Source organism: Carassius carassius, chromosome 11 (genome assembly GCF_963082965.1).
Source record: "Carassius carassius chromosome 11, fCarCar2.1, whole genome shotgun sequence".
Taxonomy (NCBI): Eukaryota; Metazoa; Chordata; class Actinopteri; order Cypriniformes; family Cyprinidae; genus Carassius; species Carassius carassius.
Genome location: NC_081765.1, coordinates 2380839 through 2399665, shown reverse-complemented (window position 1 = coordinate 2399665; position 18827 = coordinate 2380839). Strand labels below are relative to the sequence as shown.

General features: G+C 39.9%; 1 protein-coding gene across 1 annotated transcript in view; it reads right to left on the bottom strand.

Annotated features, from left to right (window-relative positions):
• LOC132152621 (uncharacterized) overlaps positions 1-18827 on the bottom strand; it is a 116636-nt gene that overhangs the window by 32312 nt on the left and 65497 nt on the right. Inside the window, exon 7 of the mRNA XM_059561383.1 lies at positions 10220-10338. Within this exon, the coding sequence (XP_059417366.1) occupies positions 10220-10338 (119 nt within the window). The remainder of the gene's footprint in view (positions 1-10219; positions 10339-18827) is intronic.

Below are 18827 nucleotides of genomic sequence, written 5' to 3'. Positions count from 1 at the left end.
CTACGGTAGCATTACATTTTTAAAAGTGAACTTTTAGTACAATATACATATTTATTAATTAATGTTAGTTTAGCTAGCATGCTTTAGTTGGTAACATATATTCCCCATTGACACATTCTTCTCATCTGATATCAGAGTCTCAAAACACTGCAGCTGACTTCTGATTCACCAGAGACAGTCTTGGAGGAGAAATGGTTTGTCTTCATTTGTAAATATAATATTCACAGTGCAGCGTAAATTTCACTTGTTTTGTTCACTTCAGTGTTCTAGTTAAAATTTTTAGAAATCTACAATGTATTTTGTTGTATTTTGAGGTGATTTAATGTATATGTTTTATTGTGTATATATATTTAATGTTTTTAGGTCAGATAGCAAATGTTGCCATTCTTCTGGAAAACTGCTGGTCTTTAAAGAAGTCATCAATCAGGTAACTTGAACACAGTTTTTGAATACCATTCTATTAGTAGTTATCTTTTATTCAGTAACTAAAACACTTTGACTAGCTTTATTTAGTTTTTTTTTTTTATGAAGTTTATTTTAACAATGTTTAGGAGGAACATTTTCAGATAATCCAACCAATTAGCATCAGAGGAAGTCTATACAGTATATCGCCGCTTTTCTCGCCTCCATTCCCAGATGAATATAGGCCGAATATGCTTATTCTGTCTATTATATACATATGTGACCTTATGAACTGCTGTATAGTTCAGCGGACAAAATAACCGCCTGTTTTTTTTTATTACATTTGTATTATCATGTTATGTTTCATTATTCTAACTTGTGTTTAAACAATGAAAACTGTACATTGTATTTATAAAAAAAATGTTTTATTATATTTTTACAGGATCCTCTGTTCCCAAACCCAACCATTCATCTGAAGGACTGTGAAAATATGAACCCTTTGAACCACCGGTGACAGTTTCCACATGATAAATAGAAAGGACATGGCATAGGACGATAGGGGTATTATTATTTCACTGAAATTAAATATAATTTAATTACATTTAGTCTGCTAGTGTTTCATGTTTGTTTTGGGATAGTGGGTCATGAGTCCTTTAACCTGAACAGTTTAAATGATCCTCCAGATCCTTCACTTTTTTCAGGTATTCCATCATCTTTTGCATATTTGAACCCTTTCCAGCAATGAAAGTATGATTTCAGATTTATTTATTTACACTAAGAACAGTTAAGGGACTCATACACAACTATTTCAAAAGGTTAACACATTTGTTGATTTTCAAGAAAGCAACACAGTTTATTAAGAGACACAGGGTGTGAACTATGTGAATTGGATGATTAGGGAAAACGTACTCGGTTACTAACGTAACATCGGTTCTCTCTAGAAGAGGGAACGAGTACTGCGTCTTAGGTAAGACGCTACGGGAAAAGTCTCTTTTCACGAAATACTGAAGCAAAAAATTATCCTTAATTTTGAATTTTTGTAAAGCGCATTTGCAGCAGTACACAGTCATAGGCGAGACTGCTCGCTCGCTCATTGGCTGCTCTGCAGCAAGTGCACAGCCTATCGAGCGCAGGCTGATGCAATATCAGACCAATTAGGACGCTTCGCGCCCATCACGCCACTTCCCGCCGAAACGGGTGTGGCCCAACCCTATAAAAGGAGCTCGAAAAGGCTGACTCACCTGATTTATTTCATCGCCGAAGCGAACCAGAGTGAATCGTACGCACGGCAGAGAACGCAGTACTCGTTCCCTCTTCTAGAGAGAACCGAGGTTACGTTAGTAACCGAGTACGTTCTCTTATGAGAGTTCTCTCGTACTGCGTCTTAGCTAAGACGCTACGGGAACCCCATGTAAAACGCCGTGCGTGCAGGGATCACACACCAATAAACCTGAAGCAACGCCCAGGATTTACAGTGCACAGTCACCCGAAGGGACTCACAGAGAGTCCAGGACAGGAAAGGGGGGGGGGGGGGGGGGGCCCTCCGTCCCATATCTAGCAGCACCCGTGGATGCGGCAATATAACATCACACAGTCGAGGCAAGGCCTGACCAATGTGGCAATACGGGTCTTACGCAATACTGCCTATACAACAGTCGGCAGCGCATAATGCTCATGAACTCAGAATTCCCATCAGGGCCCTGATTCGGCTATACCGACAGCAGCCTTGCTTGCAAGGCAGGAACCTCCAGGTTATAGAACCTGATAAATGCAGAGGGCGAGGCCCAACCTGCCGCCATACATATATCCTGCAAGGAGATCCCAGTAGACCACGCCCACGACGAGGCGACGCCCCTTGTGGAGTGTGCTCTGACGCCCAGTGGGCACTGAAGGCCCCTGGTAGCATTAGCTAACGCTATGGCGTCAACTATCCATCTGGATAGAGTCTGTCTCGAAACAGCCATTCCCTTGGAACGTCCACTGAACGAGACAAACAGCTGCTCAGTCTGTCGAAAGACAGCGGAGCAAGACACATAAGCTCTTAAAACCCTAACAGGGCAAAGAAGACTCGATGTCTCCATCCTCTCCTGACACCGACAGGGCAATAAACTGAGCCCGAAACGGCATGTTGAGGGACTTCGGCACATAACCGTGCCTAGGTTTGAGTATGACCCTTGAGTCATTAGGCCCAAACTCCAAGCACGACTGGCTCACCGAGAGCGCGTGCAGGTCACCCACACGCTTCACTGAAGCGAGAGCCAACAAGAATACTGCCTTGAACGACAGATGCTGGAGGCTAATCGATTGGATAGGCTCAGAAGGGGGACCCTTCATGGCCTCCAAAACCGCCGCGAGGTCCCATATAGGGACTGACGGAGGTCTGGGAGGATTCAGCCTCCTAGCTCCTCTAAGGAAGCGGATGACCAAATCGTTCCTTCCTATTGACTGACCGAGCGCTGTTCAGAAAACGCTGCGATGGCCGCCACATAAACTTTGAGCGTGGATGGGGCTCTGCCCTTATCCAACAGCTCCTGTAGGAAAGAGAGAACCTCCGTCACCTCACAACTAAGGGGTGAACATCCGCGAGTCGTGCACCAGCTGGAGAACACAGACCACTTCGAGGCATACAGCCGTCGTGTCGACGGAGCTCTAGCCTGAGTGATTTAGCACTCCCACTGAGAGATCAGTGGGTAACCGTTGAGCGCCCACACATGGAGGGACCACAACTCTGGTTGAGGGTGCCAAATCAAGCCCCTGGCCTGTGAGAGGAGGTCCCTCCTCAACGGCACTGGCCACGGGGCGATGTCTGCTAACTGCATCAAATCTGGGAACCTTGGTTGGTTCTTCCAAAAAGGTGCTACAAGCACTATTGAACATCTCGTTTCTCTCACCCGTTCTATCACCTGCGGAAGGAGGGAGACGGGAGGGAAAGCATAAAGCGGGCAGCACGGCCATCTCCGTGACAGCGCGCTTTCGTCCTTGGAAAAGAACGCGGGGCAGTGAGCGTTTTCGTGGGACACGAAGAGGTCAACCTCTGCCCTGCCAAATCTCTCCCACAGCAGCCGGACTGTTTGCGGGTGTAGAGCCCATTTGCCCGTGGGAATGTTGCTTCTGGACAGCCTGTCTGGACCCAGATTCTGTAGCCCAGGCACATGAACTGCCCTCAGCGAGCGCAAGTTGCGCAGAGCCCGAAGCAGGAGGCGTTCTGCCAACCTGTACAGGTTTCGGGACCCGAGACCGCCCTGGCGATTTCTGTAGGACACCACAGACATGTCGTCCGAACGGACTAAGACGTGGTGTCCCTTGATTCGGGGACAAAAGCGCGTCAGCGCGTTCTCCACTGCCAGCATTTCCAGACAGTTGATATGTTGGAGCTTTTCCCGTTCTGACCACAGGCCAAAGGACGGTCTGCCCTCGAGCAGCGCTCCCCATCCCGAAGTGGAGGCGTCCGTCGACACCATATTCACTTTCGAGGAAGTCCCCAGGCTTACACCTGATTGGTACCAGTCGTTTGCTGTCCAGGGTTTCAGGGCTGTAACACAGCCCTGATTGACCTTGAGACGCAGTCGACCAGATACCCATGCTCCGGGGGCGCATGCGGAGCAGGCCCAACTGCAGAACCGGAGATGCTGAGGGCATGAGACCCAGCATCCTCTGACATTCTCTGAGCGAAACGGTCGCGCCGCAGCAGAGAGAACTCGCTGCGCGCTGAATGCCCAACGCGCGCTGTGGTGACAGCCGCGCCGTCATGGAACGTGAGTCCAGAACTAAACCCAAAACAGTATCGTCTGACTGGGGTTCAGCGACTCTTTGTCCAGTTGACACTGAGACCGAGTTTCTCGAGGTGATCGAGTAAAACGGCCCTGTGCTCCACGAGCTCTGCTCGTGATTGAGCCACAATCAGCCAGTCGTCCAAATAGTTCAGCACTCGCATGCCTCTGAGTCTGAGAGGAAAGTAAACGTACGAGGAGCTACAGACAAGCCGAACGGCAGGACTGCAAACTGGTATGCCTGGCCCTCGAAGGCAAATCTCAAATATTGCCTGTGACTTGACGCCATCTGTATTTGAAAATACGCGTCCTTCAGATCCATTGACATGAACCAGTCTCCTCTGCGAATATGCGCGAGGAGCTTCCTGGTCGTAAGCATTCTAAAACTGCGTTTCACCAATGCCTTGTTCAGCTGTCTTAGATCCAGTATGGGCCTGAGACCCCCGTCTCTCTTGGGCACTAGAAAGTATCTGCTGTACAGCCCCCCCTCGCTTTGAGCTTGAGACACAGGCTCTACAGCCCCTCTGCTCAACAGTTTTGATATTTCGGCCCGAAGTATGCTTGCTACTTCTGTTTTGACCGTGGTTTCGACGCGTGCTAAAAAGCGCGGAGGGCGTCGAAAAAACTGTAGTGAGTAGCCTCTCCTTATAATGCCTAGCACACAATCCGAAACCCCTGGAAGCGCTGAACATGCATCTGCATGAATGGCTAAGGGCTGGATGCGAAGCGCGCTCTGTTGACTGAGCAATGGCGGCGCTTCGGTGTGCTGTAACATGGGCGTTACGCCTGTGGCATTTGAGGCGGGGAGCGAGCTGATCACAGCGGGCAGATCGCTCCTCCTCGACCCCGTCCCGACGCTTAACCGATTGAGGGAGGGCTGAGTGGGTCCCGTGGGACTCGTGATGTCTGCAAGTAACTGTGGGCTACAAGTGTGCACATTTACTGCTTTCGACTCGCTGTCCGCCTGGGCAGAGCGTACGTGCACGGGTTTCGTTTTTACAGAAACCACGCGCCGTGTGTGACATAGTGTTTGTGGGCACTGAGGAGTGGGCACATTTACTATGTGGAGCGCGTGACCGATCTGAGTCGATCTTATAGGCCCGAGCCCTGTGTGCAGGGCTGTGCTTACATGCGGAGATGAGCACTGAGGAGTGGGCATCGTCACTACATTTATAGCACTATCGGCCGTGGCCGGACGAACGTGCACGGGCTTCGTTTTTACAGAAACCACATGACGCGTTCGACATAGTGATTGTGGGCACTGAGGAGTGGGCACGTTTACTATGCAGTGCGCGAGATCGACTTGAATCGCTTTTATGGGTGCGAGCCCTGTGTGAAGGGCTGTGCTTATATGTGGAGATGGGCACTGAGCAGTGGGCATCGTCACTACATTTATAGCACCATCGGCCGTGGCCGGACGAACGTGCACGGGTTTCGTTTTTACAGAAACCACATGACGCGTGTGACATAGTGATTGTTGGCACTGAGGAGTGGGCACGTTTACTATGCAGTGCGCGCGATCGACTTGAATTGCTTTTATGTGCGCGAGCCCTGTGTGAAGGGCTGTGTTTATATGTGGAGATGGGCACTGAGCAGTGGGCATAGTCACCACATTTATAGCACCATCGGCCGTGGCCAGAACACCAGAAATTACACCTCCTTCGATAAATATCTGGGCAGCTGTGATAACGGTTTTTGTGTGCAGGCAAGCGGGCAACCGTACAGGCTTGTGCATTGCAAAAGACACTGAAACAGTCACAATCCCTGGAACTGAAACAGCGGCGCGCTTAGGTGAGAGTTCGGTCTCCCTCGCTGAGTGGGTTTCTGACGAGCCGCAGGAAGGCATCTTAAAAAAGACGCAAGCTCTTTTACGAGTGTGTGTCGCAGGGCGAACACACACGCATAAAGAACAGCTGGATATAACAGAATTGAAAGGATATAGGCGCCGGACAGCGCAGCAGGAACGGCAGTGGAAGGCGGCGAAGACCAGCAGCTTCAGAATGGCTCGTCCCGCTGATATGCTTCTCAGACGGCGCTTGCTTCCTCCGTGATCCAGCGATGCGTGAGCTTCGCTGAAGAGATGAAAAATCAGGTGAGTCAGCCTTTTCGAGCTCCTTTTATAGGGTTGGGCCACACCTGTTTCGGCGGGAAGTGGCGTGATGGGCGCGAAGCGTTCTAATTGGTCTGATATTGCATCAGCATGCACTCGATAGGCTGTGCACTTGCTGCAGAGCAGCCAATGAGCAAGCGAGCCGTCTCGCCTATGGCTGTGTACTGCTGCAAATGCGCTTTACAAAAATTCAAAATTAAGGATAATTTTTTGCTTCAGTATTTCGTGAAAAGAGACTTTTCCCGTAGCGTCTTAGCTAAGACGCAGTACGAGAGAACTAATTTTTCCAGTATTAAATCAGCATTAAAGTATGTAGATTCTGAAGGGCAGTTCTAAATGAACATATTTTGTCTTTAAACAAAACAAGAAAAATTTACTTATCCTGTTCAAAATGTACACCTCCAACTCTTAATGCATTGTGTTTCCTTCTGGAGCATCAGTGAACAATATTTTCATCTTGTATAATAGTTGTGTATGAGTTCTTAATTTTTTTTCACAGTGAAAAGATCGATCTCAAAATTATTAGTCATTGTTGGACATGGGCCAAATCTGCAGAAGATGCTGGAAAACCAAAGAATTTGCGGGACTTGGAGGATTTTTCTGAAGAACAGCAGGCAGTTGAACTGCTCTGGACTCATAAAAACTATCCCAAAACAAAAACAGCTGTGGGTCATCCAGTGTATGTAAACTTTTGAACATTTTTATAAATTATACATTTTCATTTTTAGAAAATCAGTAAATGTAAATATCTATTAAGTAAAATTTATTATTTAATGACAGTACTAAATAAAAATGGCATACATTATGATCCCTCTTATTTTGTTAAAATGATTGTATATTATGCTAGGGCACAAAGGGGCAAACTCAGTCCTGGAGGGCCACTGTCCTGCAGAGTTTCGCTCCAGCCCTAATTTAACAGACCTGAAGCTAATCAAGGTCTTCAGGATTACTAGAAGGCTACAGGTGAGTTTGATCAGGGTTGGAGCAAAACTCTGCAGGACAGCGGCCCTCCAGGACTGCTCATCTCTGTGCTAGGGGTATGTAAACTTATGAGCATAACAGACTCTTCTGTAGCTTCTGAAAAGCAGAATAAGCTTTCAGAGAGAGCAGTAATCACCGTCCTGACTTTGCGGTATCCATTGCAAGTGTATTCATTATTGTGTTTTTGTTAGCATAATTTTTTTATTGTTTCTTTTAAAAATTATTTTAATGAGTTTAATGATTTACTTTAAGTGTCTGTGTTTGCAAATATTTAAAATATTTTTCTCAATCTAAATGATGTTGCAGTCCTGCTGAGTTTGTTTAATAATATTTACTGTCCTGCTAAATGTTTGCAGTCTTGCATTTGCTGAAAAATAAAAATAGATTTTTCTTGATGCCTTGCTGTGTTTTAGGCTTTGTTGACAGTTATTATAAGCGCATATGATGCATTTTTGTATAGAAGGCCCATAGCATTTAAAACATTAAGTGTACAGTAATTTATACACCTTTACTGAGACACGAGTGTCCGTTTATGGAGATTTAACTGCCTGGATTTTGCGGAAACTATTGTCATGCATGGGGATGTTCGTGGATTTACCGGTGAGTGAAATGCTGGAGCACACAAAAAAACAGAAACTGCCGGAAACGTTCCATCTACAGGTTTATACACTGGCGTGATCAGTCCGGAAACACACCTTTTCATGCAGTGTAATGATAACAGTTTTGAACAAAGGCATGGTAAAACCGCTCTGTGTCTCCGTTTAACATACAGTGGTGTTTCGTTTGAGTGAATGATTCAAACAACATAATTTAAGGGTTAGTAAATTATGAAATTAGTAATTTTTGGATGAACTATTGTTCTAGCAAACACTCTTCCAATTGAGAATCAACAATGCCTGCTGTTCCATCTAAGCTGCAGCTTTGCATATACATTGCTTTTTTGTGCAATGTGAAACAGGTACTTGAATAAATTTACTGTCATTGTCATTTACTGACATTTATTAGCCAGGCAACCTTACTATACTCAGTAACAACAACAACAACTTAAAATAGCAAGGTAAGAAAAGGTAAGACAAGAAAAACTGCAGAACTTGTAATGCCAAGTGAGAATCCCCTGCATTTTGAAGGCCTCTTTGTTAAAATTATTTTCCATTAAAACAAACGACTTATAATAGGAAATATATATAAACCTCCTAATGCTCCTGCTGAAACCACTGAATGTATCTTGTCTACTATTAATTCTTTAGATTGTGCTAGTGAAAAAATCATATTAGGTGATTTTAATTCGAATTGGCTAGCTAATTCCTCTCATAAAGATCGCAATCTTTTTAACAGCATAAATTTAACTCAACTCATAACTGAACCCACTAGAGTTGGTCCTAGCTCCTCTTCTTTGCTTGACTGGATCTTGGTTTCTCATCATGGTAGAATCTTAAAATCTGGGGTTTTACCGGATTCTCTTAGTGACCACTCTATTGTTTATTGTATTTGGAAAATTAAATTGCCTTATCTTCCTCCAAAATTAATTAGAGTAAGGAAATGGAATAACGTTAATCCTGAACACTTTATTCAAGATATACTAGATATAAATTGGGAGAGATTTCAGCTAATTCCATCTGTTGAGGATGCATGGAATTACTTTTATACTGAATTTGTTGAGATAATAGATAAACATGCTCCTTGGAGATCAATCAAGGTTAAGGGTAGACACTTACCTTGGATCAAAGGAGATCTCATACACTTATTTAAACAAAGAGACAAGGCATGGAAAAAATATCGTATATCAAATGATTCTGCTGACTGGGATGCTTATAAAGAACTAAGGAATAAATGTAAAACTATTACTAGAAATGCTAAAGCAAATTACTATAAGGATTGTTTATCAACTGACTTTAAGAACCCAAAGCAATTCTGGAAGAGAATTAATTCTATAACCAACAAACCCATAAAAAGCCTTATTTCCCATATTAGAGTAAATAATGAAACTATTAGTGAACCTTTATTAATTGCAGAGGCCTTCAGCCAGCACTTCTCTACAGTTGGCAGTTCTTTTTCATTTCCTTCTCACTCTGATGTTTCTCTGACTCAAAATAGGTTCAATAGATCATTTTGCTTTAATATTATCACTCCAGATGATGTTCAGCAGGTTATTGATGGTATAAACCCCGGATGCAGTGCTGGTCCAGATGGCTTGGAGATCAAGTTCTTTAAACTTGCCTCTCATGTTATATCATTTCCATTGGCTGATATATTTAATTTATCATTGGCAACTTGCGAAACACCCCGATCATGGAATTGTGCCAGAGTAATTCCTCTTCATAAAGGAGGTGACATCAAAGATATTAATAATTACAGACCTATTTCAATTATCAATAGTGTAACAAAAATATTTGAAAAACTAATCTTTAATCGACTTTCTAAATATCTTAATGACCAAAATGTATTATCTCCACATCAATCTGGTTTTCGATCAAATTTTTCAACCACCACTGCTCTTTTAAAATTCACAAACGACATAATATGCTGACAGGTGCTATATTTATTGATCTTACCAAAGCATTTGATATGGTTGATCATTATCTTCTCTTAGACAAATTATATGCTATTGGTCTTTCTTCTGACTCTTTATTATTTTTTAATTCTTTTCTTCATCACAGAAGTCAATGCGTTACTTTTCAAGGCAGCCAGTCAGGCTTCAAAATTATTGATAAAGGAGTTCCACAAGGTTCATCCTTAGGACCTCTCTTATTTTCCATTTTTGTTAATGATCCACCGCAAATCTGTCCTGATAGTTTAATTCACTTATATGCAGATGACACCGTAATATATTCATCCAGTTCTGACATCGCACAAATTCAATACTCTCTTCAATCTGACTTTAACTTAGTTCAAAAATGTATGATACATTTCTCATGAAATATGTCAAATTCTGTGTTTGAATGTATAAAGGGCTTACCAGTGATTTAGGAAGAGGGGGCTTACATATAGACCCAGTGTAAACCAGACTCAAAGCCAGCAACAGCACACCTAACCCTGACACTGCTGCTCCTAGTGACCAACTCATTAAATAGAACACTGTAGAGAGACAAAAGTACAAAACAATCAATTACAACACAATGCACAAAAAGTATACATACTGTAGCTCTACTGTTTTTCTTCTGGATAAGATTCCATGGCAGGCCACAGAACCATATGGTAAAAAAGGGCACACTGACTGGGACGGGTCTATATAGACCGCAATAGTTTCTCACTAAAACCTTATAGCATCACATATACCACAACTTTTGCCTCATGGTAAGTTCACAGCTTGCCTTGCTATTAGGGGTGCACAATAAATATCGTCCGATAATTAATGCGCATCTCGTCAGTAAAGCCGGTTCTCTAATCAGTGGTAAATTCCATCTTCCGAAATTCTAAAATTCCAAATTCCGGCTTTAATGGCGAGATTTATCTCGTTAATTATCGGACGATATTTATCGCGCACCCCCACTTGCTATGATGAGATGTTTTGTCTTTTAATGTCACCAGTGTTATATTCCTATCCTCTTCATGAGCTTGACAAGAGCATTTTACACAGAAAATCCATATGTAGAACACTTTAACTTCATTAAAGTTATCAACATATGTTTTTAATACTGCTGCTGAGATACAGTACTGTTTTTCGAATTTGTGACATATTTTGAACATATGTTCTTCTACCATAATCCATTTCTTTTGGAAAGTTGTGAAATCACAATAATGGATTAATACATATCTATTTAATTAAATTTTTACAAGTAATAATGAATTTGATGAAATCTGTAGTTTTATTTAGGCTACTCAATTTCACTTTGAATTTTTTTTTTTCATAGATACTTTTCTAAAATCCAAATAATAGTCACAGATCTTTAGAAAGGGTTTAAACAATGAGTTTCATTCTTGTTCAATAAACCATTAACTATTCTTGCACATGCTAACTGTGGAACAGTTCGTAAGACACTTATAGTTTACAGGTGGCAGGCAATTTAGGTCACAGTTACAACTTTGAAGTAAAGAGACTTTTCTACTTCTGCAGGAAGCATGATGACTTAAACTGCAATGTCTGTAATGTAAGAGGCCTAAGATCTTCTTTGCAGTGGTACACCACAGTGATCATGTATTCCCCCAGAAATGTCTGGGAACTTACAAATGCCTTGGTGGAAAGGTGAGGTAACATCTCATAGTAAAACAGTTTGTAAACTTTATTTTTTTTATTATGTGTCCCCCGAGAACAAATGTGCGTGCTCTCAGTAGATAGTCACGTGGAACGAAGCAATTTCTAAAAGAAAACAGAAGCATTACTCTCCTCCAGCTCGCGCTGTAATATATAAAGTTTATGTTCAGAACGTCTCCATGACTTCATCCAGACCTTTTTCTTTTTTTTCCTGCAAACTTTTGGTAAAAAGATATTTTGCAAGTCGTCCATCATTTGTTTACTCTAAAGTCATGTTTGTCCGCGCAAGATTTCCCGCGTTAACGGTCATAATTTGTGATTTTGACATGAACGGAATCTGTTAAGTGTGCGCTGTCACACTGTAGGAACAAAACTATTAAATCTGTTTTTGTTTGTTTTGTTTTTGTTTGTTTTTTGTTAGTGGTATGCCTTAATCATGTTAATGTAACAAGAGGGTTAGAGGAATGCAGCGTTTTATTAACACAGGTAATATTAAGACAGCGGGAGAGATGCAGGTATGTGGATACTTCGGTGAATGGATGTGAAGAGAGGAGGCGATAACTTAAATCCAGTGTATCTTCTTTTAGAATGGGGGTTGCCGCGTGATAGCACACACCTCAGTAGGAGTTGGATATGGAGACTTGGAGGGATCGTTCGTTGGAGAATCACAGGAGTCACTAGGAGGTGAGGAGAGATTCGCTGGAGAGAAGGTAACCATAAAGAGGTAAGTTAGAGGAGTCAATGCAGGTAACTATGACAGAGGAACGTTCCGCTGTGTAGCCACGAGATCGGTGGTGAGTGAGGTGTGTGCATTTATGTGCTGGGTAATTGAGTTTGAGACTCAATTGTGAACAGGTGCCGGTGATCAGTATTCAGGTGAGGGAGTGCACTGTGATGAGCCTGACCAATTTATCACAGTTAATAAACAGTCTACAAATATAAGTAATAGTGAATCTTTAATGTGACTAGGGAAGAACGAGTCGTCTCGGGGAGTGATTTGTTCAGTCGCTCATGTGCAATATTCTATAGGTTCTGTTCTGCTCTTAGTAATTCACCTGTGTCAGTCAATGTAATCTTGAGCCGGAAAGTGAATTGATTAGTTCATCGTTCGGGTTTATCGGGTTTTTGACTTGTTCCTTAATCACATGACAGTCCCATGTGCTAAACCGATGCAGTCTGAGCAGGAAAGATAAATGATAATTTAATTTATGTCATTATGTTCTTTTTGAGCAATCTTCTTGCACATATATTAGATCAAAATGTCAAGTTTGCCTAGGAAAAGCAATTATTATACCAGCAAACTCAAAATTGGATTAAAAATGAACAAACTAGGCTATAAATACTTTGTATTGTAGGCTTGGATTATTATATTATTATATAGCCTAGTGTTTATTTACTGATAGACAGTAAAAAAGATAAAATTAATCAATATTTTATTTATAACAGGGTTTTATTTATTTATAAAAAGATCCTGAAGAAACAGTAACAAAAACACAGTGACAGAAATGTCAGAAATAGTGCATGGGTCTGTCACGTGATTAAGGAACGACTCGACTCGAAGACCCGAAAGATTAACTTATCAATTCTCTTTCCGGCTCAGATGGCATTGGTTTCGCGTATGGGTCTGTCACGTGACTAAGGAACTTGAAGACTTGTCAGACAAGAGGTGAGGTGAGCTAATCACAGACTGAAGACCCAGGTAAAAAATGTATTAATCTTTTCTGTATCTTATAGCATTTTAGTTTTGTATTGTTTGTAGTGTGATCAATGTTTGCGTAAGTACTAGATGTTTTGTGAAGTAACATACATTTTTTATTACATTTTGCTAAAATGAACGAAATGACTCGAAAAAAGATTTGTTTTGCTGAACGAGACTCAAAAGTCTGAGTCGGTAAAATGATTCGAGCTTCCCATCACTAGACATCAGTTAATGTTGGACTAGTGTAAACTTTACAATTAGTTTTACAAATTATTTGCCTTAAATAAAGGTTTTGTTAGTAATAAGTCGTGTTAATAAACAGTCTACAAACATGAGAAGCATTATTAGTTGATGTTTAGATGATTTCCAAGTTTACCAATAGCCCAAATCAGTGCCCACATGGGCAGTTAGCATTGTTTATTCATTGTGTGCGTTAGCTGCTCAAGTCAAGTCTAAATAAATGTATGTGTACATACTGTATTATAATTAAATAAAGCATATTAAATAAAGCCATCAACGGGCATAGTTCATTATTAATTCATGTTAACTAATACATGAACTAATGCATTAGTATACCAATAATTAAACATGAGCAAAGATAAAGTAATGTTGAACAGATGCGTTGTTCAATTATAGATCATTGTAACTAATGCTTTAACCACAACGTTAACTAGTTAATGTTAATGTGAAGAAACTTGTGAAGTTAACATTAAAAAACATTAAGTAATCCTGAACAGTGTAGTTGTTCATTGTTAGTTCATGTTAACTAATGCAATAACTTACGTTAACTAATACAACCTCATTGTAACGTGTTGCCAAGAAAATGCCATTGCCATCAAAATTTCTGAAGAAGTCAGATTTTATTTTATTTTATTTGTTTATTGGACAGGGACTGTGCACAGTTCAAGCCCTGTACCAGAGTTAGCTGTAAAGCTAATTTACATCTGTGGTCCCTGGGCAAGGAAGATAAAAAAAAAAAAAAGAAGAACAATACAGACAATGTAGACAATACTATCAAAACAGATAAAAACAAACAACATGTGACAAACAGTACTCGGATATAAACCAAAACACAGATATAGATACACATTCCACACGCCTTCAGCCAAGTTTTTAAGGACATTTTAAAACTGTGAAAGCTTTCACAATCTCTAATATAAGGTGGAATTAAGTTCCACCTTTCTACTACAGAAAAAGAAAAAAGCTGATTGTCCAAATTTTGTCTTTCTAAACTGGGTGTAACAGTCACCTCTTACAGAAGCCCTGGTGACCCTTACATTTTCTCTGCAAAATGACACACATTGCTTGAGTGGGGGTGGTGCAAGATCATGGATCAATTTATACATCAGGCACATGTCTGCAAAACAGAGAAAACTATCAAAGGTTAATAAATTGTATTTTTTTTATGATGGTGCAATGGTGATAGTTTTTTGTTTTTTTGTCAAGAACTTACACAGCTTGTTTGTAAAGGGTACATAAAGGTTTTAGTGTGGTCCAACACACCTGGGACCAGCTTGTCGAACAGTAAGATAATTGTGAAAAAATCATTGAATGCAAAAACCGTTTAGCTGCGGCTATTGGTAACTAGTGTCTTATATGTCTAAAATTAGCCAAATTAGCTCTGACACAATTGGAGATCTTTTTTATGTGTTTTTTAAAACTTAAATTATAATCAATAATTATGCCCAGATACTTGAAATGATCAACAATATGTATCACCTCTCCCATAATACAGATAGCGGGTTGATGTTGTGTAACATTCCTCTTAATAGAGAAATACATACCCACTGTTTTGCTTACATTAAGAGTAAGACAATTGAGAGTTAACCAGTCTTATACTTTGGTCAATACTGCAGTAAGTTTTGCTGCAGCTTGTTCTCTAGTTTTTGCATGGGTGTAGATAACTGTATCATCAGCATACAATTGGATGTGAACTTCTGGGCAAATCAATGGAAGGTCATTAATATATAAACTAAATAAAATTGGTCCTAAAATGGATCCCTGAGGGACTCCAGTAGTGCAGTTAGCAAAGGAGGAGCATCCATCATTAATCCTGGTGCACTGTTTTCTAGAATCTAAATAAGATCATTTTGAGATAAAATTATATAAACCTCCACTACCGCTTTATTATTTATTTTTCTTCCAGTATTTTGCATAATGAATAGTGAGATTGCTCTGCCTGATACAGTATTTTATCATCGTTGCTTTAATCTTTGGCTTCTGTTAGAGTCCTGTTTACAGACAAATCTACAGCATGATTTTGGCTTCTTGCCCGTCGCCTTTGTCTTGCTTTGTTGGGGATACTTGACTAACTGCACAGGAAGAGAGCTGAACTGGATGATGACTGGAATTATCTGTTTTTATCCTCTTGCATTATTGTCAAACAGTTTTTCTGTTTGACACTGTAAAGGTGACTGTCCCAGTAGTTCCCGAAAATAACTAAAAATTACAGGTTGGCCACCACTGGACTAAAATATTAAAATATCAGAACTGTATAATGTCTTTGCCAGTGCTATACTTATTTTTTCCAGTAAGAACTGGCGTGGCAATTTGTAAATTTAATGTGTCTATCTTTCGTTGTCATCTGCTTCCAGCTATTTTTATAACAGTAATTATAATTTTAATTCTTCTCGTTATTTCCCTACAGCAGCTAAGGAAATGGAAGTCTCGCACATTCACAGAAAACAGCTTACTTCCGTGTTAAAAAATTAGGTGGATACATTTTCACACATCACTTAAAAAAAATAGACCGAATTGAAAATTGACAAAAAAATATGCCTGTTGATGCTTTCCCCGAAGAAGTGTGTTTGGAAGAATTTGCAAAGGTCATTGGTTGTACATATGAGATCAGATCATAGGCATAGGACAATGTCATGCACACATCACTTTTATTTAGTAAATCTTTTTGAAAATAGACACTTAAGCAGTTTATGTCCTAATATATATGTTTAGGTTTTGTGCTATGTAAATTAAATAAAATTTTGATGTAAATGGTCCTCCACCTGACATAAATGTACTGAGCTACTACAATCGGTCCTGTGGATCACCTGTATGAGAATGTCAAGGTACAGAATGAACATCATCAGAATCTTAATTTGATGTTTTATTAAGTTTTTTTTTTAGAGTAAGGTCAAAACTTTTTTGTAATAATGGATGTTGTCAAAAAATGCTGAAAATCCATTTATGCCACACAACAGGCAAATAGTATATTCCTTAACCCATTATCCATGAAAAATGCAAATTTATCACAGGACAATGTCTTACATAACTGAGTCTGCAGAGGTATTAGTAAGTTTGATTTGATTTATAAATTTATTTACAAAATAACCCTACAGTCCTGTTTTGTGTTGTACATGGTGTCAGGGTTTTCCACTATATTATTATATACCGCAATTATATTTATCAATTAGAATTATATATTTTTAATTATTGTTTTGTTAAATTTAAAGGATTCGTTGTAAAGTGAAGGGAACTAAAAATATCCTGTTGGCACATTTTAACATTATTAGGCCAGCCGTTATTATTTCTGAATGTAAAAAAATGCAACTTATGACTTATATATACTTTATTTATTTTTTAGCGTGTTTAAAAAAAAAAAACATGCAGCAAATGAAAACAGGCTATTAATCGGTTACAATTTGTTATTGTGGGTTAACAGTAATTATAATTATGAAATGGGCTACTTAGCTTCGATATTTGATCAATGTTTTGATATAACATTGTTGCAGTGACGGTTTAGTAATTTATGTCTGGAGTACAAAATAATAAATATGTATATTTTTAGAATAGAATTCACCAAGCATTCATATTCAGTCATGTCTGCAGCGGTTTAATTGTGTTTACATAGATTCACTGAACAGCGTCAATAAGGCTTTATAGTCCAAAGTTGCATATCTGCTGAGATATATGGATATATTTATTGATGTTTACTTCATATTTCTTCAGACAGAATCATAATTTCTATTCATGTTCCACTGATTTACGTGATCTGATGATAATGATCTGCACCCAGTGCTGTCTATGTGTGTTAGTGAGCCTTGTGCACGCTGCCGCTGACAGAGACCTGATTTGTCCGTGTCTTGTCCATCATAACTGTGCATCGTATCCCGCCCCCTCAGATCCGCTGATGTATTTCCTGTACACTTCAGTGTTGATATCTGCCCACAACAACACAGATAAACCTCTTTATCCATGAAATATCCAAATAATAAACACACGATTACGATAGAAATGGTTGGTATTTGATTTTCTTGAGATTTGGGGCATTTTTTTTTTTAATATTACAAATGTACATCTGAAATGCTAACTTGTGCAGCAATGTAAAAGGCTATAAATAGCATATTTTTACAACAGTAAACGACCAAATTCCACCCGTGATCACTTTTAAGGAGGTCTAACCAATCAGAGTCCACTTTATGGATGACATTGGGAAAGGACGATAGGTGGCGAGCTAGAAAACTTCCCGACCTCTCTTGTCAGCGAGCGGAGTGAAGAGAATGAACGCATGTTCCTGAGTTCCTGATATTAATCTTTGGAGTTTGCCTACTTTGTGTGCGTTTATGCAAAGATGTAAGTCTATATACTTCTTTGTGATACTTAATATAGTTATCCTGCCCTGTTATGGCTTTATTTGAAAGAAATTAGCGAGATGTCTGTCTCCTCAGAGTTCTGAACTCACGCTGACATAGTTAAATATAACAGATTACACATATAAAGTTGTTTATTTACTTCATTTCTTATGTATCATTGCTTTGGTGCATCATAATTCGGTTAATAAGTGTTTAGATGTTGATTTGATCATATTCTCCGTAATCCCGTTCATATATGATGATTACTCAGCACTTTATAACAGACACTGAGAATTTGCAAATTACAGTTATACATGCTGAATGCCCCATCTAGAGGGCAATTTAAGTATTGCAGTTAACTAAGAATTGTATTAGATGTGAATATCATGTATAAATGTTGTCATTATATTATTGTAATATGTTTTTTATTTATTTCAGACCACACACACGTTTACTACAGTAAAGTCAGAATGTTCTGAATCCTGTGCCGTGCTCTTACTGACACCCTGGGGCGAGCACAATCTCCTGATCAGCCCAATAGTTCAAACTTCCTTTTGTGATTGTAGGGAAGTTATTACAAAGACTCAATCGCGGTTCAAAGTGAGTTTTGAGTGAAAGTGTACTAGTAATTTCATAAATAGTCTGATGTAGCTTGATGCTAATGTTAGCTCTAATGCTGCTACATAGCAGGTGTGGTCCTTCTTCACGATGCATTTTTTCATAATGATTCACGTAAGATCATAATTTTATAGTAAGGCTTTTAATAAAAATGAGGTAAAAGTATAACTGGGATTGGAGCTTTGTGGCTTGGTAAACTTTGAAATACCAGAATAAAGGCTAATAATGGTGGAATAAAAACAAAAGAATAATGATAAAAGAATAATGCGGATAATGTTTCATACCTGGCAGAGGTGTGAAAGACTCATTTTGTGAGAACAATAGAATCATGAAGGGGGAGTATTCAGAGCCAAACACAATGAAAGAGCACATATGAGAGCTTACAGAGATGGGAAGTCATGGCGGCACGTCCACACGCAGTGGCTTCTCTCTTTCCCGACAGAACGGTGTTTTCATGTTTTTTTTGTCGGAGCCGAGCATATCGTGT